The sequence below is a fragment of the Suillus bovinus genome, assembly GCF_016758785.1.
Source record: "Suillus bovinus strain UH-Sbo-P2 chromosome Unknown EDB93scaffold_120, whole genome shotgun sequence".
NCBI classification, from domain to species: Eukaryota; Fungi; Basidiomycota; class Agaricomycetes; order Boletales; family Suillaceae; genus Suillus; species Suillus bovinus.
This window is the reverse complement of record NW_024542176.1, coordinates 28,651-49,500: the sequence shown is the minus strand read 5'-3', so window position 1 is coordinate 49,500 and position 20,850 is coordinate 28,651. Positions and strand designations below refer to the sequence as shown.

The 20,850-nt window shown below is 47.5% G+C and overlaps 5 protein-coding genes and 1 non-coding gene across 6 annotated transcripts; 4 read left to right on the top strand and 2 right to left on the bottom strand.

The window, feature by feature from the left end:
• Positions 1–1,687: 1,687 nt before the first annotated feature.
• EDB93DRAFT_1243464 (P60-like protein) lies at positions 1,688–3,349 on the top strand (the record flags this gene model as incomplete). Its single annotated transcript, XM_041452149.1, has 7 exons — positions 1,688–1,884; positions 1,944–2,008; positions 2,057–2,358; positions 2,450–2,809; positions 2,857–3,108; positions 3,159–3,235; positions 3,289–3,349. The coding sequence occupies 7 exons, from the start codon at positions 1,688–1,690 to the stop codon at positions 3,347–3,349; spliced, it is 1,314 nt and encodes a 437-aa protein (XP_041301624.1).
• Positions 3,350–3,904: 555 nt separating this feature from the next.
• EDB93DRAFT_t107 lies at positions 3,905–3,986 on the bottom strand. Its single transcript has one exon. It is a non-coding gene; the product is annotated as a tRNA-Ala (tRNA).
• A 108-nt stretch (positions 3,987–4,094) lies between these two features.
• On the top strand, positions 4,095–5,917 carry EDB93DRAFT_1095580 (26S proteasome subunit RPN7-domain-containing protein; the record flags this gene model as incomplete). Its single annotated transcript, XM_041446699.1, has 8 exons — positions 4,095–4,221; positions 4,274–4,578; positions 4,633–4,767; positions 4,819–5,091; positions 5,139–5,339; positions 5,396–5,627; positions 5,686–5,785; positions 5,836–5,917. The coding sequence occupies 8 exons, from the start codon at positions 4,095–4,097 to the stop codon at positions 5,915–5,917; spliced, it is 1,455 nt and encodes a 484-aa protein (XP_041301623.1).
• A 1,365-nt stretch (positions 5,918–7,282) lies between these two features.
• Positions 7,283–15,990, top strand: EDB93DRAFT_1095592 (uncharacterized protein; the record flags this gene model as incomplete). Its single annotated transcript, XM_041446702.1, has 36 exons — positions 7,283–7,394; positions 7,445–7,637; positions 7,691–7,885; positions 7,936–8,137; positions 8,192–8,382; positions 8,442–8,791; positions 9,055–9,747; positions 9,849–10,035; positions 10,088–10,298; positions 10,349–10,542; positions 10,593–11,448; positions 11,510–11,678; positions 11,733–11,806; positions 11,858–11,992; positions 12,050–12,087; positions 12,138–12,230; positions 12,280–12,412; positions 12,460–12,484; positions 12,537–12,637; positions 12,693–13,168; positions 13,216–13,239; positions 13,290–13,368; positions 13,418–13,477; positions 13,528–13,601; positions 13,654–13,782; positions 13,839–13,966; positions 14,084–14,192; positions 14,250–14,287; positions 14,341–14,652; positions 14,699–14,747; positions 14,799–14,815; positions 14,865–15,037; positions 15,135–15,505; positions 15,555–15,644; positions 15,700–15,865; positions 15,919–15,990. 36 exons carry the CDS (start codon positions 7,283–7,285, stop codon positions 15,988–15,990), a joined length of 6,519 nt encoding a protein of 2,172 aa, XP_041301622.1.
• Positions 15,991–16,696: 706 nt separating this feature from the next.
• EDB93DRAFT_1234610 (uncharacterized protein) lies at positions 16,697–19,614 on the bottom strand (the record flags this gene model as incomplete). The annotated part of the gene is made up of 12 exons (XM_041451339.1): positions 18,976–19,614; positions 18,806–18,910; positions 18,666–18,744; positions 18,457–18,613; positions 18,258–18,405; positions 18,008–18,199; positions 17,895–17,958; positions 17,723–17,841; positions 17,530–17,670; positions 17,410–17,473; positions 16,937–17,353; positions 16,697–16,897 (listed from the first exon to the last, which is right to left on the bottom strand). Exons 1-12 carry the CDS (start codon positions 19,236–19,238, stop codon positions 16,697–16,699), a joined length of 1,950 nt encoding a protein of 649 aa, XP_041301621.1. The 5' UTR covers positions 19,239–19,614.
• EDB93DRAFT_1183028 (uncharacterized protein) lies at positions 19,605–20,814 on the top strand. The gene is made up of 7 exons (XM_041450706.1): positions 19,605–19,825; positions 19,880–20,013; positions 20,070–20,187; positions 20,249–20,258; positions 20,311–20,375; positions 20,429–20,701; positions 20,762–20,814. Exons 2-6 carry the CDS (start codon positions 19,916–19,918, stop codon positions 20,501–20,503), a joined length of 366 nt encoding a protein of 121 aa, XP_041301620.1. The 5' UTR covers positions 19,605–19,825; positions 19,880–19,915; the 3' UTR covers positions 20,504–20,701; positions 20,762–20,814.
• Positions 20,815–20,850: the final 36 nt, after the last annotated feature.

The following is a 20,850-nucleotide window of genomic DNA, read 5'->3' as shown; positions in this document are numbered from 1 at the left end:
AGTTGATCGCACATCCTTTGACACAAACCAGCTCCCAGGTGTGAGCTCCCCTATTACAGGCAAATTGCACACAAACCCAATTTTCTAGCGCACACTGCACGTATGTGGGGTCGCCGCGTCAAAAGGTAACTGTCTCTTCATCGATTGGGAATGTTGCTACCTGTTCATCAGTCGTCTGTTCTGTTAGCCACGGCGTATAGACTAGGCCTATTTCGCTTCAGTCCATACTTATGAATAAGTTCAAGCAAGACTTGGGTAAATCATGTGGAATTGGAATATGGAATTGGACAGAGTCTTAGACTCCATATTGCCTGAGCGATCTTTTTTTAACCCAGGTTAGACTCCGGACTAAATTTGTGCTCCTGGGCAGGGGACAGGATCCGGACAGAATTCATTTGGGACTCTACCTGGATTCCAAAGGCATTATCAGGGGTCCTTGAGTACCTCGCTGGCTCCTTGCAATTCAATTGCATTTGCCAGCTCAAGCCACTGGCAGGAGTCAATCTGGAATATGACTTGTGCTTGACAAGTCTGGCCAATATTACCCTCAAGTTTTCTGTTGCCTACGCGAGCATGTTCAATTATTCTCAAGATGTGGTCTTGGTAGAAAAGCGATGATTTATCCCACTCCTCATTTACCGTTGCTGCCAAGTTGTCTCCTTTCCGCGTCGAAAGCGGAGCGTCTAGGTGAGTTATAGCGTCCTCATTTGCAGCCGCTATATTTCATGTTTTACCTCATCCCTTGTCGATCTCTGCCAAGGAGATATCAATCTGACATATTGCTAATCAACGCGCATTTTATCCATTAAATGGAGCGGCGTCTGCTTGTGGAGAGTGTGAGAAAACAGAAATATCTGCGAATAGCATGTATACCTATCAGATGTTACGAGTAATTCTTTTATTCTTCATTCGGCCTCGTCGTCGTCGTCGTCGCAATATACTGATTACGCTCAGTTATATTCTCACACTTCCCGCAGAATAACATTTTTAGAGCTTGACTGATATTCCACTCACGCGCACCCGCAAAGGAACAACAGAGCCTCATTATCAACACTCACAAAGTGTGATTATTGTTACCCTGCGCAGGGAAAAGAGATATCCGGTCTTCGCTCACAGTACGAGTCTAAGAGCTATTCCAAAGGCTCCAGAAGCTCCAGAAGCCCCATCTATACGAAATTCAGGTCCACATCGCCTCACGATCCCAATGGCATGGAACTCGCTATACGCGTGCGGCGTACCCGTTGAGCGCTCGGTGGCAGTAGAATACGTAGACGAGTCTACGCATTCGACTTCGTGGGGGATATCAGCGGCAATATGAATCCGAGACGCTTGCGCTTGATCAGGCATAACAAAGAAGGAATGACTTGGGCTCTAAATTATCTGCTACAGATGTGACTGGCCTACCCAACAAGCATATTTACGTCAAGAACCAGCTTTGCACTCAGTGTAGGGAGAGCTGGTGCAACTACATAGTCTCACCGAAACTGTGGATGACTACAAATTGTGGTTGGAAGACGTGTGTATTAAACAGCTGATATATATCATGCACTATGGTCTTAGACGCGTCGCAATTTTGAGTATGAACATGAATGTGACACCGTGACAATGTCGGCGTGACATGTATTTGCAGACATCTCATTTCATTGGGATACGCTAGAACAAGAAGCAAGGAGGCTACCACTACCCAATGGCTCCGATAAAAACCAGCAAGGTCTCCTCGGCTTCAAAATCTTCTATCCAAAAAAATTCTGCGTCTAGTGTTGGAGCACCCTCCCAACTTGCTCAATCAAGCCGTAAGGGCAAGAAGGCATGGCGGAAAAACATTGACATACAGCCTGTGGAACAAGGCCTAGAGAGTCTGCGTTCAGAAGAGCGAGTCATCGGGTGTGGAAAATTCGCGCCTTGCATGTCTAGCATCTAATCTCGTATATCGACTTTGACAGCTCCACGCTACAGAAACAGACAGACGATCAATTATTTGTTGTGGACACGAAAGGAGACGATAAAGGTAAGCTCATGCAAGACATCTCTAGGTAAAAAGTATAAAACTGTCTAGTCCGCAAGTCGTTACCGCGGTACTCTAAGGCCGAGTTGACTTCTACGAAAATACTTTCCCAACGATCTGCCATTCCTGCCGTGTTTTCTCGCCCAACAAAAGATTCTATACCATCACGATCAAAAGTAAGTAGAGCTGACAAGGAGCGTCTTCTTCGCATCGCAAAGCGGCCCAGGAAGGGTCCATTCAATGCGGTTATGGACCACACAGAGTTTGGTGCAGGGAGTGCTTTAATCGATGTTAGCGCTGCTGTGAAACATAGCGGTTCTTATGACCCATGGGCTATGGAGAAGGTGGAAGAAGTGGCTGATGGATTAGAGTATACGAAGAAAGCCAAGATCAAGGCAAGACCTCCCTTCCTTGCCAACAGCAATTTGCTGATGATAGTCACAGCGCCCGGAGTTATCTCATCCCCGCGATGTCATAGAAGTTCCTGCTGTTTTGGAGCCACATCAAGGATCATCATACAATCCCCCTTCTGCCGCACGTAATGAGCTTATTGTGGAGGCATGCAAGATAGAGCGACGTAGACAAGATGAAGCGGATCGATTAGCCGAAGTTCGACAAAAGGTTGCCAATGCACGCGCACTTGCCACAGATGTCACAGAGGGTCTTCCACTCGGAATGATTTTGGATGAGATACCCGCAGATGACGGCGAAACAATCGTACAGCACGATGCAGTTGTACCCAAAAAAATATCGGCACGTAAAACTAAGCAGCAACGAGCAAAGGCGGTGCGATTGCGCGAGGAGGTAAGCCCTTTGTCGCTTCCTTGCTATTGCCGCTGAGCTCGCACCAGAAACAAGCCTTGGCAGAAAAGGCGGCAAGAAAAAAAATGCTTGCCACCATCACAATGGCTAAATCTCTCCGATCAAGTGCAGAGAAAGTTAGCCAACAACAAAATCAAGCGCGATTAGCAAGGCAGTTGGCGCTGAAGATGAAGCTCAGAAAGGGCTTAGCTGGCCAACGACTGGGGAAATATAAAGTTCCTGAAAATGAAATTGAGGTTCAGATCGGGGAGGATCTGAGCGAAAATCTACGAACGCTCAAGGTATGTTGACTGCGCCAGTTTTATCGACATAGCTGATAATCTCCTATCAGCCTGAGGGCAACTTATTCCGTGATCGCTTCCGTAGCATGCAGCAAAGAGCCCTCATTGAGCCTCGCGTACCCGTCGTGTGAGTATTCGTGATGTGTTTTAGCGCAGTTTTTGACCTTCTTTTCGCTGTAGCCCGACTAAGCGAGCGAAACTAAAAGAGTTTGAGAAGCACGCCTGGAAAAGATTTGAGTAGCTAGTATTACTCTTTCATATGTTGCCGACCATCAAGCTCCAGGTGTTGACAGGACGCACTTGTGTTCAGCGCATGTTGTAGGTCAGTTGTATCTCATGACGCGGTACCCGTAAATTTTGCAGTAAGTTTGGTGAAATTTCGACAGGGCTACTTCTGTGGGTGTGGCTCTTCGGTCAGACGTGCATGTTTCTACGACATGACAGGGTGCTGAAGCACCAATCACAATAGTTCCTGGTTCAGCCCGCGGTCACGTCAAATTTAATAGTTAGCTGATTGGTGCACGCGTCATGATTCGCGGAAGTGGACGGGCGTGCATGGAAATCGTAGCTTCAACAGAACGTATGAACGCTCATCTCTGAACACCTCGGAGACCGTTTCTCCATTGATAATCACTTGGACTGCTGAATGTTTGCAATGTCGAAGCGCCACGTGTAGTCGATGACCAAGTGTTGCACGCAAAAAGGAGACTTGGCTGATTCAGTAGCTTCGGACAATGTAGCAAAGACTTCGGAGACAACGAACCACTGAGTGTAGCACAGAATGAGTGTCAAAAAATGGACACTGTGGGAGTTGAACCCACGACCTTACGCATTCACGATATGCGAAGCGTACGCGCTACCAACTGTGCCAAGGGCCCGCGTGTGTCAAATCCACTTATGCAATACGTCAGTGGTTGAATCATCACAATACAACAGAACGCAACCGGGCGCCCGAGGACTTCGTTTCATATCCAAGTGTGTTACGGATGGAAATTGATTATATTGAAAACGAAGTCTCCACACTACAACCTCCCGCAGTCCAGAGGAGACGAATCCGACCAGTAGACGATGCTCATCCTTTCGATCTAGACGCATACATCTCGGGATATTCTGGTATGTACGATATCGAAACACCAGCTTAGATCGAAGTTTCCGACTGTCAAAGGTCGTACTGCATTTGACAGGCTTGTGCACATTATCTCAACATGTCCGATTCTGGCACCGCAGGCATTGAAGCTGGCGTTCACGCAGATCGAGGAACTTCGCGATCCAACACTTTATCAGACCGCGATGAATGCATATGATGCTGTGGCGGACCTTCCAGACGTGCAGCTCCCTCCTACTAGCGAGTTGTGCTCGGTCAACACGACATGGTGCGAAGAGGTTACAAAAAAGAATCAAGCGGAGAGAACGAAGCTAGAGGTCGAGCTGAAGACGTATTCTAACAACATGATTAAAGAGAGCATAAGGGTACGTCCATCATCTAGGTTCTTTCAGAGATTTTGGATATCATCTTTTTGTCAGATGGGTCACAGGGACCTCGGTGACTTCTACCGCGCCACTGGAGACTATACTCAAGCACTCAAACATTATACGAAATCAAGGGAGTTCTGCTCAACCAGCCAGCATGTTCTTGATATGTGTCTTTCTGTGTTAGAGGTAGATTTTAGTTCATTGATATTATCGTCTGGTCATTCATGCCTGCTATAGCTTGTGATCGAACAACGCAATTACTCACACATATCTTCCTATGTCTTCAAGGCGGAGGGTGCACTTGATACGGCAAGCGCAGCAGCAGCATCCAGTGCTGCTGCCAGTTCTGCTGCCCCACCACCTAAAAAGTCAGCAGAGCGTGACCAGGTACAGTCCAAATTGGACTTTGCGATGGCTTTGTTCCACTTAGCACAAGCCAACTACGAAAAAGCTGCGCAATTTTTCCTGAAGATCGGCCCTCCGGACTCTCTTGGCGATTGGATTGGCAAGGTATGGGAGATTCTCTGTCCAGCCAACCTGTGTTTATGCTCTTCTAGCTCGTCGCTCCTGGTGACTTTGCGGTATATGGGACTCTATGCGCTCTTGCCAGCATGTCGCGATCTGCAATCAAGTCTCAACTTACGGGAAACGCTATTTTCTCTGCATACATTGAGCAAGAACCTTATGTTCGAGACTTGACTCAGTCATATCTTTCAAGCGATTTTAAGAACGTCCTAGAGCTTCTTGAGCGGTACTCGGTATGCTTTCTATATCTATCAATATCTATATTCCTGATTCGTCTTTCTTGCACCAGACGCGGCATTACGTGGACATTCATATATACTCACATGTATATGATTTGACGAACCTTATTCGTAATGTCGCGCTCGTACTTTACTTCCAGCCATTCCAGACCATTCGCCTCGATAGAATGAGCGCGGCATTTGGCTGGACGGTCGACGAGGTTGAGAAGGAGGTAGTTGCGCTCATTCAAAGCGGCCAGATTCAAGGCCGAGTTGACAGTCAAAACAAGGCCAGTGATACTTGTTGGCATAGCTATAGGGAGGATATTGCTGACACTAATTACACTACAGATCTTGAAAGCGAGGAAGGTAGATCATAGGGCCGAATTGTTCGCGCATGCCATAAAGACCGCTGCTGAGATACAAAGCACTAACCGCAAGCTACTGTTGCGGATGCGTCTGTGAGTGTATACAGGAGGTGTGCAGCTCACGCTTTAATCTGAGTTTGCAGACAACAAGCAGACTTGGTGGTGAAGCCACCGAAGTCGCGCCGTGAACAAGATCGTACGGCGGAACTTTTGCAAGGCGATTGACAGCTACAAGTCGGTGAGGCTATTGTACTGTATTTCTACTGCATGGTCAACATTGTGTCATGATCATTTCTGATGTTCATATAGCTATCAGCGAAGAGGTTCTGCGTAAGATTTGCCCTACATCGCTTATTCCATGAAGGCAGTCTCGCTCGGTACTTTTTGAGACTGCGTCTTTCTGAGACATTGTGAGGTCGAAGTGTTTTGGGAAGCCGAGGGGTATCATGTTAGAGGACAAGTATATGAAGTTCTCTGATCAATTAGATTCCAACGTTAAGGAAACTTGATTCGGAAGAATGGCGAGCTGATCTGTTCGCAAAGCAGGCTGCTCTGCGATGGCTTGTCTCATGGACGGGCTGGCCAGTTTACTACTAGTGCTTTACCGAATGTCGCCCACCAAAATTGGCAGTCTTCGTCCTCAACAGGTCGTTGGTGCTCCATCACTTAGGACTTAGTACTAGCTAGTATGGCCCAACTATCCTCACCATGATGTCATATTACGTCAGATATGACATGCATATGTGGTGCGCACAGACCAGCATAGTGGTTCCAGCCACTTACCTCATGCACGATTACCCCGTCGTTGATTGGTCGTTGATATAACCTAGATTCTAGATCACGTGACTTATCGCTGAAGCGCTAGTTCCAACTTCATCCTTAACTTGGGTTGTGTGGTTATTCTTGCGCGTCTCAATTTTCCAGTATGCCATATATATCCCAAAGCCTTTTAGCTTGCCTGGCTGTCATATATATACATATGTTATAATGTACAATGTCCCAATGTCAATTACGTAGTCTGAGCATCCTCAGAGCTAGCTACATTAGTAGGGTTACCGTCGGTGGCTCTCGGTCTCATCTCCGAAGCCCTAGACCGCAACACCTATATAAAGTGGCTCCATCAACCCCGGTCTTCACATTCGCCCACCATCATGGATGGAATGTATGCACCACCACAGCTGTTTCCACACAGTACTAGTCCTAGTCAACCAATACAGCCCTCCAGGCAAGGGATAGACAAGGGGAAAGGAGTCGGTTAGTACACTCCACATACAGGGAAGCTATCGCTCATATCCTTCATAGATCGACCAGTCGGTACCAGTTTGGATCGTTTTGCCCAGGGCTCATATTCCCGAGCATCTGCACCATCGTTCACGATCGACGAGATGGACGACGACGATGAGCCCTTGGCATCACATGCACCCTCAGTATTGAAAAGTGATACGGTGGACTCTATCTGCATGTCTGAGGATTCGGACGACGACCTCTATCAATCAGTAATATCTGGTGAAGCAGAAGACTTTGTAGGTCCACTTCCTCTAGGTTTACGTTCATCATGATGTGGGCTGGAGTTCTCACGTTCTGATTCAGATGGACGTGGAAGATTCCTCTCCCCATAGTGATGTTCGTGACCTCGCCCAGTCAATTAATGGAATGTATCGGGTGTTGGATCTGATCAACGAAGAAGGGAGTGGTGGGCTAGGTATCTTCACTCTCCTTGACAACTTTACCTTCGTTGACCTTTTGTTTTAGTGGACAAAGTTATCATAGCCCAAGACTCACTCCGCGCATTCATAAACAGTGTTTGTCCTGGTACATATGTGTCCATGACGAAAGTAAACTTCAGCGCGTTAGACCGCTTCGTCGTAAAGCCTGTTGGCGTGTACGGAAGTAAGACTGAAATTGTACGACTCCTGTCATCTCTGGGTGTCGTCAATGAAGAAATGTGAGATTCGTGCCAGTATTCAGATTGGCACATTGATAAACTTTATCCTGTAGCGCAAAACAGCTCATCGCAAACCAAAGCGATTCCAGCGTTTCGATGCCGAGTCTTCGTTCTGGGCTGTACATCGTCCGTGCAGCTTGCGAGACTACACCTGACCAACAGCTTTTCCTCATTTACTGGCCCGAAGATTCAACATGGGATGACTCAGCTCCTTCATCTGTGAGACGCAACCGCGTCACTTTCATGAGGTCCGTCAAGTCTTTCTTGGTTTAGGTACTGCTCCTGACAAAAACACCAGATACCTCATGAAAATGTGTGATCAAGTCACAGCACTCATTTCTCCCCAGCATGCTCGATCAATCGTATGGAATGCCCAGGAAGGCGAAGACGCCATCATGGATATGGACGAAGACCATGATGAGTCCAGTAGGCTGTTCACGTTTGAAGTCGCGAAAACAAATGAGCAGGAGGAGGCAGTAAAGCCGCGCCCGGGATTCAAGGTTAGTCCAATTTAATCGATATGAGTGATTGAGTACTTAGAGCCGCCTCTATAGGCTACGTCCAAGCATATAGCCATGCCCCAGCCTCATTCAGAGGCACCAGTGGATGTCAAATTGCTTAAGCCTGAGTTGTTGCACGGTGAGACGACTCAAGGGTTCATGACCGTCGCATTTCAACCAGGCAGGCTCAATGCCGAACCCATGAAAAACCAATCTTTAACTAGCATCCAGTTGCGCAATTACTTGTGGGTATTATACTGAGCAGCTCGACTTTAGCCGTCAATTGACACTTTCATAGAAAGAGTGATGCCTTACTGATTAGAGAGGGCCTGGATGCAGATGCTCTGAGGATTCTGGTATACGGTGGCATCCAGGATCGTTTCCGACAACAGTGTGAACAGTTTTGGCGGCAATCCACGACTATCGCATCGAATACTAGGTCCAGCATGGAGTCAGATATGATAAGGATTACAGAGGACGTGAAGAAGGGGGAACCTCTCCTGACTAAAGTTTTTCATCAGGCCTTGGTCGATGCTATCATCGAGAAATTTCCGTGCGTTTTTAGTTTGCACACTTTACCTACGTCTGATCGAGTCCTAGCACCTTCACTTACGAACATTTCTCATGTCCTACGGAATGCAAGCAGGACGGTCCGTCAACTCTAGGTCTGTCCTCCGCGTGTTCGCTTTGTCTTGGAATAATGTCATTTACAGATTCGTCCATGGCCGATACTTCAGTTGGTACCGACTCTTCGTGAGTCATACGCATAACAGGTCCTCGTGTATTATTGATATCATTTTTCAAGTATCTCCGCTATCAATTCATCTCTGCATCCCACTGGAAATGAACAGGAACGTCATTCAACGCGAGGCATGTGATGTTTGCGATGTTCTACATTTTATTAACTAGTTGTTCAGATGAACTTAATGGTCTCATTGCCTTGTATCCAAACATAGGCGAAGAGCTTCGTCGCAAGGTGCATTCGGAGAAAATTAACACTCGAAAATTCAAGGACAGCAAAGAACGGATCTGCATTGCCCAGAATGTCCTTCGCAACTCTCCTGATATATCGAAGGAAACCCGTGAAAGTTTTATCAGAGTCATTCTACGCGAGGACATGTCACACGTTAAGGAAACCTTCAAATCGATCAGCAAAGGGAACATTCCGCATGAGAAGCCTAAGGGAATATTGCCTATAATCTGGGGTAAATTCAGTTCCTTCCTTGCCCTAGATCTGAGTATCTTCGGTAAAACGTTAAAAGAGACAAACGTTGATTCTATCAGCGACGCTCAGTTCCTCATGGAGTTGGATGGTGTCGACATGCCTCCTATCTTAGGGGATATCGTGGAAGAAACTAGGGCAGCCGCTCTGGATCACTTTAGATCAAACTTGACAAAGCAGACCCGAGCTTTAGTGCATTTTGCGCTGAGCACACAAACCGAACAATGCCGACTTCAGGTTCAGAGAGAAGCAGCTAGTCACGAAGAAGAGCAACTTGCTGAGTTGCGGAGGGCGTTTATCCATGAAATCAATAATCTTTCGCAAACGGAGCATCATGCGTTAGTGGTTTCCGCATTTATTTTGCCCCGCCCTCATCTCAAGTTCATAGGTATACTTTCGTCATCGATTCCGTGGAGGAGACACGCAAATATTATCAATGTAAGTCCAGCTATTCTCGTGTATCTACTCTGACGAAATCATCGATAACAGCACAGATATTCATTTCTGGCCGAAGGGAATATTTCCAGGACCCTGTCTGCGAATTCTCTGTCCATCTCATGCATCTGATGGAACATGATCAACATTCCTTAAAAATGGACCCTACCGTGATACCCTCACCGAAGTTCACTGGCAGGCATGTCTACTCGTTCAAGCTGCCTCTCGGGGATTCAGTGGCGTCAGTGCTTTTGACATTGTGGTGCATCAATGAATTAACAACTTTGATTCAGGAGAGCGCAACTTCTTTCAGGCGATAAGATCTTGCTCGCAACGACTGATCGGTATGGGAACCTGATGGTGTTCCTGGAAAGTCTCAATGCGATCGATGGCGCCTTGAATCATCAGAGCCGCGGGAAAAAGCTGAATCGCGACAAAATCGGCGAATTTATTCTCGCGTTTGACGAGTCGAAACGATTGCTCAGCGTCGTCGCTAGAGAGAAGGTTTGTTTCACATGTAATCTTCTGGACGGGTCTAACGAACATGATATCAGCTTTTGTTGCACATCTTTGTTCACGACAGTACCCGTGGTTTCCAGGCTTCTGGCAGCGCGATCAACTTGACTCAGTGGTATGGCGAAGGAGTCTCTATCGTTCATGCGTGCTTTATCTGTGGTAGCGACGAGCTACTACTTGTCGATTCATTGGCACAGGCCAGAATATACTCCCTGACAACGATGCAGTTTAGGTAGGAACTCGACTTACAGTAAACGATGACTGCTAATATGCGTATGACAGACCTGCAACACTTGATCTCATTCAGATCCCTAAGGCAGTTTACTCCACTCCAGATGGTTCTTGTTTGATCGTCGCTCGCGTGTGTGGCTCTGAATTGACCTTGACCGCCTATCACTGGAGTACCTTCGGCTCGACGGATGGCGTCCCGCTCGAAATTCCGGATCTTCCCCTGGATCAACCACTGCTTTTGACTTCTTTCATAAAAAGGAGTATCGTTCATCTGGTTACGCTTGACATCGACTCGAATTCTTGTCGATCATTCGCTCTCGACATCACTCGCAAAGTGACGGAGTTTACCTTTAAAGAGAAAGGCGTCCGAGGAGGAGGTTCTCAGTCACAGAACACTACTGCACACAACTGTCTCATTGATTGTCACGCCGACGTGTGGACTCGTTTCCCGGTTCTCCCTGCCGTTCAGCGGGAGACGATCACATCGTCCAGTAACAGATGCCCGCGAACATTAGTGTTCATTACAGATCGGGACCATCATATGTTCTCACCGCACTTCCAGGACCTTATCTACAACTTTGAAAGGACGTCAAAGAAGCCAACTGGAACCATCCTCAAATCAATGACTATCTCTGCGACAACATATTCCGGTTTTTGCAACAGTCTCCTTGGAGATGCAGAATGGAGCGTATCGAAGTTCAGAGCCGGGGAATGGCTGGTGGATATTCTCTGCCTCATTCCAATCCACATTGCAGTGACGAGGGAGAATCGATTCATTCCACTCAAGGATGGTATATATTCGACTGAGCTGGAGAAGTCTCTCCTCGGCGCGGATGTTAACCGCATCGTCGATCACCTGTCTTTTGGTTGGTATGAATCTTTGTTCCAGTCATACATGGCAAAAAAGGTATGACCACACGAACGCCTCGAGTTGAGTGATACTGATTTCATCCGGCGCCAACCTAAAGCCGGTCAAAGTTGTGTCGTCTATGGGCGAACAGTCGGTGGGGAAGAGTTTTTCCTTGAACCATCTTGTGGATACGTCATTCGCAGGATCGGCCATGCGTACGACAGAAGGGGTTTGGATGTCAGTGACCCCGACTAAAGATGCTCTTATCGTCGCTTTGGATTTTGAAGGTATGTTGGACCAACCATTGGTGGACGTTTCATATCGATATCTTCCTTTAACAGGTGTACATAGTATTGAGCGTTCTGCTCAGGAAGATACATTGCTCGTGCTGTTCAACACGGCGATCTCTAACTTGGTTTGCTGCCTTCTGTGCATTTCTGATAGTTGCTGAATGTCGTTGATATAGGTACTATTCCGGAACAACTTCGCCTTGAGCCGAGATATTACAGGCTTATTCCAGTCATTCCAATCGAGCTCGACCGTCCTCGATCCAGCATCTAACCCGAGTCTATTTCAATCGACGTTGGTGATCATCATTAAGGTACTTGTCCACTTCTTGAAATTTGTTTGTCATGTGTTTTAACCCATCGACTTTAAGGATGTTGTAGATTCGGACAAAGCAGAAATTACTCGAGAGTATGCTCCAGATGGTGTCTACATGAACGCATAATGAAATCGTCACTCAGGTTCGCACTCAAGTTCCAGCAGATAGTTCAGGACGAACAAGAGGCCAACTTCATTTCTCGCCTTCACGCTGGGCAGCTAAATATCATCCCTTGGTATGTGAAATGTCTCTCATGACCTCCTATGATTTGACTGTCCCTGTAGGCCGGTAATCGAGTCGCAGGAATTTTACAAGCTATTCCCAACTCTCAAACGTCGACTGGACAAACAAAAATTGACGCATAAGACAGCAGGAGAGTTCCTTCATGTGATGAAAACCTTGATGGCGAAGCTGAAGGTATGATTGACCTGTCCATTTCGAGAGCCTCATTACAACTTGTGCAGGCAAATGATTGGGGCGCTCTGTCACGTACGTACTCTTAAAGAATCCATAGTTCAGTTGACCCAACAATACACTACAGAATCGATGGCCTCGCATCGAGCACAACTTCTATTAGCTATGTTGCCGAATGCTCTCGCATTTGGAATGCAAGAGGTCAATCCTGATCCGGAACCTCTGAAGGTGTGAAATGCTTCTGCTACCTTTTATTGCCATCGCGTTTAACCTGGCATTGAAGAACCTGGATGACGATGTTCCGATCGGAATGCCCGATACTTCGGCTGAATTTTCATTGGCAGGGGGGCCGCAATCTTCTTCTCGCGAGACCGCTCTCCAAGTTCTGTCTCGTGCATGGGATGACTATGGTTCTCGCCATCACATGCCGGAGGATCTTTGGATTGAGAATTTGATTGCTCATATCGATAGTCTGGTCAACTTGCGTGTCGCCCACGTTCGCGAGTGGATATCATCCAACGTCGCTCGCTTCCAGAACGGGCAAGCAAGCATCGACGAGTTGATGAGAACGTTTGAGAGCGCGACAGTAGACTTGAAGAGCAACTTGCAGTTGTGCAAGCTCAAGTGTGGAAGTTGCGAGCTGCTCTGCATCCAGAGCAGATTGCATGACGGACCGCATGACTGCCAGACTTCTCATGAATGCATACATTCTTGCGATTTCTGTGCGTCGTCGGGAGAGACGAAGGCTTGCTCCATGTCGTAAGTTACTGATCTTTTCACCGTGTCAGTAAACTGAGTCTTTTCAGAGCGGGGCATCCAGGCAACCACATGTTAAGCCTTTCATGATCATATCCGTGCATGCACTCATTACTCCTTCTAGATGTGTTGTCAATGCGCATCTCTGTGGTCAAGCCTGCAAATTTTCTGGTAGACAGGGATGTCTGGACGAGTGTACGAAGGTGAGATGGATCCTTCACCGTGTGTAAAAAGTCATTGAACTTGGTTTAGGTGATCGGTCACGCAGAAGGCGACCATCTATGTGCTGCTACTGTGCATGCCTGCGGTCAGGTATGTTTGACCCTCGAACAGCCTTTTGTGTGTACTTAGAATGCCTCTAGCCCTGTGATCTGTCAAAGCTCAGGTTGAGTGATGGATCTACTCCCCCTTGCCGTGGTACTTGTGGCATTGCAAGGTAAGTTCAAATGGACACTTCGCACCACCTTCTGACATCTCATTCACCGCAGTGACGTGGACCATGACCAACACCTGTGCGATGCTCGACTTTGCTCTTTCCCTTGCCAACTTTGCAAGAGACTCTGTGCGAATACAGACCATCTTCACGGCTTGGAAGACGGTGCCATTCATCTCTGCGGGTTTGTCGACAATTATCCGATGTATCGTTGTCTCTTAATAATTAAACTTCAAATAGGGAGGAACATTCGTGTTCTATGCAATGCACTGCTGAGGGCATCTGCGAAATTGAGACTGCGCCACAATCGATCGAGGCGACGTTCACCGGAAGGCACGAGACGTTCCAGTACACGAAGGTGACGTCCTGTTTTTGTCTTGGACACTATTTTCTAACTTGACATACAAATTTGGTTTGCAGTACTCGCAAGGTGTGTGTCGGGTTGGTTTGTACCTCTGACACTGACACTGACTCGCCCTTAACAGTGGCTAAACGATTGAGATGCGCCAAGATGATACCACCAGGCATGGTAGCCCATGAAGGTCGTCACAAACATAGTTTGGACCAAAGAGTGGTGCATTTTTGTCGAGCAAGGTCGGAAACGTCCTTCAGTTTTTGCAGCCATTTCTCATTTTTTCTCGTCTTTTTTAGGTGTGATCACTGTGGCTACTATTGTACGTTGCCGCTCGGTAGGTATATTCTGTGCACCTAAGCAGTCGCATTTCACGAACCACTACATCAGGTCACCCGCAGCAGGAGCATGAAACAAGACACGGATCCATGTCCTCGTCACGATGGGCAGTCGATGGCCCAGATGATACGGGTCTCGAGGTCGAAGGCCGTCGCTTCTCTTCAAATGATGAGGGTGCACCGATGATGTGCAACCTTGTCTGTCAGGCAGTGGGCAGACATATTCACATTGACTACTGTCGCGCCGAGGACGCCGCGGCTTGCAGAGGGAATAACGAGATTCAGCATATCTCTAAGCGGGTGTTGCCTAACCCGGAACGTGCCAAGGACTATATAACGCACAATCTCTTTTGGCGGCGGGCCGGTGAGTAGTTTGATGAATTGTCATCCTGGTCTCACATGGTCTACAGGCTTCAAAGACCCATACTCTCGGGAGGAGCAAGCAAACTTTGTCAAGTGGTACGTTTCAAATGTTCGACGTGTAATAAACTGAACTCATATTCCTGTTAGTGACTCGATGTGTAGCGGTATGGTTCATCATGTGCTTATCCCATCGGCGATTTACCGTTCTGCCAGGCCCCGAGCACACTGCTGCAGCTGGAAATGCTGCTCAGCCATCCTATTGCACTTTGCCTTTGTTTCACCCGCCGATGGATCCTAACAATGCTCAAGTCGGTTTAGGATATGTCTCCAATGACGGTCATCTCTTCTCATGCAGGAACCCCGTGATTATGCAGCAAGCATTCCATGTGTGAGTGGTCAGCTGAGGTCTAGTTACAGTGACGTTAATCAATACACATTTCCAGAATCTTTGTGGCTGATAGGTGCGAGACAATGTTCGCTTAGCTACTATTGCTGATTATCAGTAGATCTGGCTCCATGGCCTCCGGTGACAGGCATCCTCTTCCGAACACGCCTGCCTCGGACAGAATTGTGCGACGCTCTAACAACCGGTTTGGTGCTGTGCTGTCCTCCCTATATAGCTTTTGGTCTGCACGTGCTGCAGCAATTGGTGGCCAACAAGCAGCCCGACGCGACTCATACAGTGTTATTCTGTTTGACCATTCCCTTACGAATGCCCTCATAAACGATTTCACCAGTTCTCCAGACCAATTACTAGATACAGTTTTGCGCTATGAGGCCGATGGAGGCACGAACTTCACTGCAGCGATTGGGCGTGCTCAATCGGTCATGGAACAACACTGGAGCACAGAGAGGTGCGTTGATCTTCCCACAAACATCTAAGATCTTTAACACTGCTTTTAGGAGCCCTGTCATCATATTTTTGTCGGATGGCGAGTGTCATATTGCGGATCAGACTGTTCAAGATTTGTGCCGCTCCGCGGTTCGTCTTGGGTTCGTGGGCTGTTTTTTTTTTCGTTGGATTGGCAACCTGTGACACAACCTCTAGTAAATCATTGTCTTTCCACGCAGTATCATTTGGTCCAGATACAGCTTCTAACTCCTTGCGACGAATGACTCAAATCGCACTTGACATTCAGAACAATGCCCCAAGAGATCCTTTGGCCCCACCGGCAGCAACAGTCGCATCTTCATATACGCAGGCCTTAGACACGGTAAGAGTGACACTGTACGAATTCACTTGAGGCATGGTTAACGCTGTCTCTAGGTACAACTTGCCGAAACGTTCCTAGGAATTGCAGAGTCACTCAGGAAGCCGAGAGGGTCTCTCATACACTGATGAGGATACGTTGAATATTCGATCGAGAGGCGTTTGGAGGTGACAAGGTACAACAGTACCGTGTTATGTTATGTTACTGTAGCGGCGACGAGCGCCAGTGCCCGACTTCGTTGTCCGGCAAATTCCTTAATTTGATTCCTTCCTCTCAAGTTTATTTCCCAAAGTCACTCATACACCGTGTAATACTCAAGTTTCAATAACAATATCAAGACCTGTTCACTCGTCTGCTTTTCCCCTGCAATCATTTGGATCTCACTGCGATCTCTCGGCGGCGGAGAACCTGCAGCGCTTGTCCAAGTACATGAACTATACTCGCAAGCTAGACAGATTCAGGCCCATACTTTACATACACACATCCTACAATCGAGTGCTTTCACTGATCGGAGTAGAGATCAACAAGTCGCGGGCAAGAAGGAATTTTGATAATATACCAGGACGATTGTGAGCACGCAAATTATACGCCACAAGCGATGAGCGAGAAGGGAGGAATAGTAGCAGGAACGGTTATGGTGACTTGATATCGCTTTGAGCATAAGGCTTAAACAGTTTTATGAATGGCTTCACAACAGCATGAGCTCTCGAAGATGGACCTTAGACTATGACTCAACTACCGAAGAAACACCGTCAGAACATACTGCAGATGGTTCACCTTTGGGACGTGCTACGAGAAGGTGTTATCATGATCTTGAGAACCAGGGAGTCTGATTTACACGCCGCCTCCACAACCGCCTCCACAACCGCCTCCACAACCACCACCACAGGAAGAACAACCACCACCACAAGAAGAACAACCACTACCACAAGAGGAACAACCACCACCACAAGAAGAACAACCACCACCACAAGAGGAGCAACCACCACCACAACCACCACCACATTGCGTCCCACCAGCACCGGACCCGGTCTCCTGCAAGTCTGATATTAGCAAATCTCATTCCCCAAATACAACGATACCCACCTCGGCACACCGCATACATCCATTCACCACCGCTCCAGCAGCAGCAACGCATCCACAAAGGTAGTAATAAAACATCGGCACAGGATATAAAAATGGAATCCCATTATCAACACCCCCATCCTTCTCCACAGGCCTCCCGTTTCGCTCTGCTCGTAGCCTCCGCATCTCTGCCTTGCGCGCACGGCGATTCTTCGGGCGAGGGAGGCTTGCGGACATGTTCCGCAGGGCAGACACGGCGTTGTGATCGCTCGGGTGCGTGGCAGCATGTGCGTCAAATTTGAGAGGGAGTAGAGGCACGTTGTTGGTAGTTTGACAACGAGAGGAGAGGAGGCGTCGGAGCTTCTGGCCGATTGTGTCTCCTGGCAATGGACACCCACAGTGCATGTAGGGCACTTGATAACGGTCCTATAATTTAAAGGAATTTTAATGGGGATATCGAATTCCAAGTGATAATAGCTTACGTTCCAAGCACGACAGGTGAGGTCGAAGGAGCTCGTGAGTTGACCTTTATCCACTTTATCGTCGCTAAAAAATGTGCATTCATTAGATGTGTTCCGCATTGTACTCGTGATGGCACCTACTGATCAACATATCGTCCTACAAGTGAAAGACAGTCGTTTTGATATCGACTCGCCATGAGTTGATGAGTGTGCCACCCTAGATCGATGTCGAGCGTGGGCACAAAGAATGAGGCAGGTGACTCTGCCATGATGTTCAAAAAACTGCAGAGCAATGTTCTTGTGCTGTCTGTAGAAGAAAGAAGCAAGTACGCACGCGTGATACCGAGCCACGCAATGTTGCAGTGCCACTGCGTCCACCTCGTTAGCAAAATATCCTGGCTCGGTCCACCTAAGGTTGACCATCTTCTTCACAAACGAGGCTTGCCGGAGGACCTAGATTCCTGCATCAGTCCTTGAATATGATCAAACATTGAGGGTTTACTCACAGCACCGACCAAGTCAAGTGAAAACACTCTATCGTCCGTGTAGGCACCCATGATCTTATTCAGCCTGTTCCTCGATTGAGAAAAGGTATTCATTGCGACCAAATAGGACATACAATCTTGGCTTCAAATGCTTGTTCAGCACACTACGCATGCGCCCAGCGTCATACCGGACATTTATCAGAATTTGGCGAGCGCGATCACTTGCCTCGTTCTTCTGAAAAATGATATTCAAGTCAAGGACACGCTTCTTGATTGTGTCTCCGCGTGCAGTGTCACAGGCGTGAAGTGGTGTATGAAGAGTTCCACTGTGCATATGAAATCATATTAGATATCATATAAGATAGTCAGCAACGCGACACCCACGCCAAATATGTATCAGGCGCTGTTGGTTCGACAATGTTTTTCGCAAACTTGTAAAGGCCGAGAAGTTCTTTAGTAATCGGCTGAGCACATTCACATTCGATGCTAAAGTTGCTCTGAGCATATCCCTTCTCGTTGGACTGCAAGTACGCTATGGCTTGTCAGAATGGATTGACATGCCATGCAGGCAAAATGGACATACGCGAAAGAATAGTGCGATGACAGCGAGGGCACTCTATAGATTTGTGCGTGAGATCTACGGCAGATGCGAATGGATCATAGGGTAGTTTGGTACTGCGCTCCCAAGCAGAGATGCATTCATGTTGCGGTGCGTCAGTGGTTAATAGATCAGGGTTAGCCTAGCATAACGTTCAGCAAGCTCGGGACATTATTGAAAGAGTTGTGGCGTACGAGAAGGTTAGGAAAGTAATCAGTGAAATGAGCGAGGGGTTTGAGCTTGGAGATCCGCGTGGTGTCTTCAGCATACCAACTGCGGATGTGACCGAAAAACGTAAGGTTCGTCATTCTTCAGGAATTAAAGACGTGCTTGCCTCGGATTAAGGAGATATGTGTGCCACACCATAGTGACATCAATAGGAGGCAAACGTTGCTCCACTATATCAGTTTGCTTGATTGTCAAACACCACCTCTCAAACCTGCGCTCCACCAGTCCAGTGAGTTAACAGTGCAAGCGCACGCAGAACGCTAATATGGCACGCACCGTTCGACAGCCAAATTGACGAACCATACCCACCGTTCCTCGCTGTCCGACTCTAATCCCTCGATCAGGCTGTCACTGGCAACGACCCGTTGCTTAAGGTGGCTGAACGCTGCCAAAAGCTGAAGATGAGCCTTAAGCTGATCTGGGCGGATGAGGTGCTGTGTGCTGCATCGTCCAATATTAAAGGTCTCTGGAAGAGTATACTGCGGTGATTCAGGCTCTGGCTGAAGAAGTGTAGTATATGGGGGGAGCTGCTCAGTCATGTTGAAGATTGCTGTGTACGTAGTCCCTGGTAGTGTATGATATATATTTCAAGATGAGGTGACTTTGTAACAAATGTGAGAATGCGAGTGATTGCTTCGTATGTGCTAACGCGTGCTGGTATACTCATTTCAGCCATGAGAATTGGACTTTGGGTTTGGGAAGTTGAAGCGTGGGGTTGGGGAGCCTCAGCCAGGCCTCAGGCCTGAGGCGTTTGTGCGTTTAGACTTGGGGTATCAGGGCGTGGGGTTGGGGTGTGGGCTCAAGGCGTCGTGTGTTTAAACTTTGATTGATTATTTGAAAGGGGTTCTGCTTCTGTTGACAAGTGAAGGACAAGTTGGCCTAAGGGTTCAAGTTACTAGCAGTCACATGAGTTACGTTTTACCCAGGAGGCTCGTTAATAATACTAAACACTGGCCTTTAGCTCTCGCCATATATGTTCTGATGATTCTGTGAATTGACTCAGGCTCACCTCCTGCTGATCTTTAGGCGCCTCTACTGCCTTCTATTGCAATCGCGTTTAACCTGGCAGGACCCTATGGCAAACCGAGTGACAACGACACGAATCAAGCACTTATGGCATTCTAAGGTAAGTTATCAAATGAACGCTTTACACCACCTCCTGATACCTCATTTATCGCAGTAATGTGAAGTTTGAACCACGACCAACATCTGTGCGATGCTTGACTTTGCTCTTTCCCCTGCCAAATTCGCAAGAGACTCTGTGAACATAGACCATCTTCACGGCTTGGAAGATTACGCTTTTCATCTTTGCGGGTTCGTCGACAATGACCCAATGTATCTTTGTATCTTGATTAATAACCTTCAAATAGGGAGGAACATTCGTGTTCCATGCAATGCACTGCCGAAGGCATCCGTCAGATTGAGATTGCGCCACAATTGATCGAGGCAGCATTCACAGGAAGGCATGAAACGTTTCAGTACACGAAGGTGGCGTGCTATTTCTGTCTGGACACCATTTTCTGACTTGACGTACGAACTTGGTTCGCAGTACTCGCAAGGCGTGTATTGGGTTTGTTACTTCTGACACTGTCGCTGACTCGCCCTCAACAGTGGTTAAACGACTGAAATGTGTCAAGTCGATACAGCCAGGCATGGTAGCTCATGATTGCCGCTTAGTAGGTACATTCAGTACACCTTAGCAGTCATGTTTCATGAGCCATTACATCAGGTCACCTGCAGCAGGAACATGGAACGAGACTTTTCATGCAACGGCGAGCGTCAAGCTTACTTGACATGTTTTTAGGTTGAACTTGCTGAAACATTCCTTGCAATCGCTGAATCGCTCACGGAACCCAGAGGGTTGCCCATTAATTCACAAAATAGACACGACAGAATTACGAGAAGGAATATACCAATGCCGTTTTGTTCTTGTGTCTGAGACAATAACTGAGTCATTATGCCATTCATATATTGCCTTGAGAGTCCTTCGCAAAAATTACAGGTCTGTCAATTCAGGAATCCCAAGCACCGAGGTGTTCTTTGTGTGACGAAGTTCCTCCAGAATGTCTGCCTTGTCTGAACAAAGAATTTAGGCTACAACAATGTCGTTGATCGACCTCCTTCGTATGTATCCCTCACGCTCAACTTCAG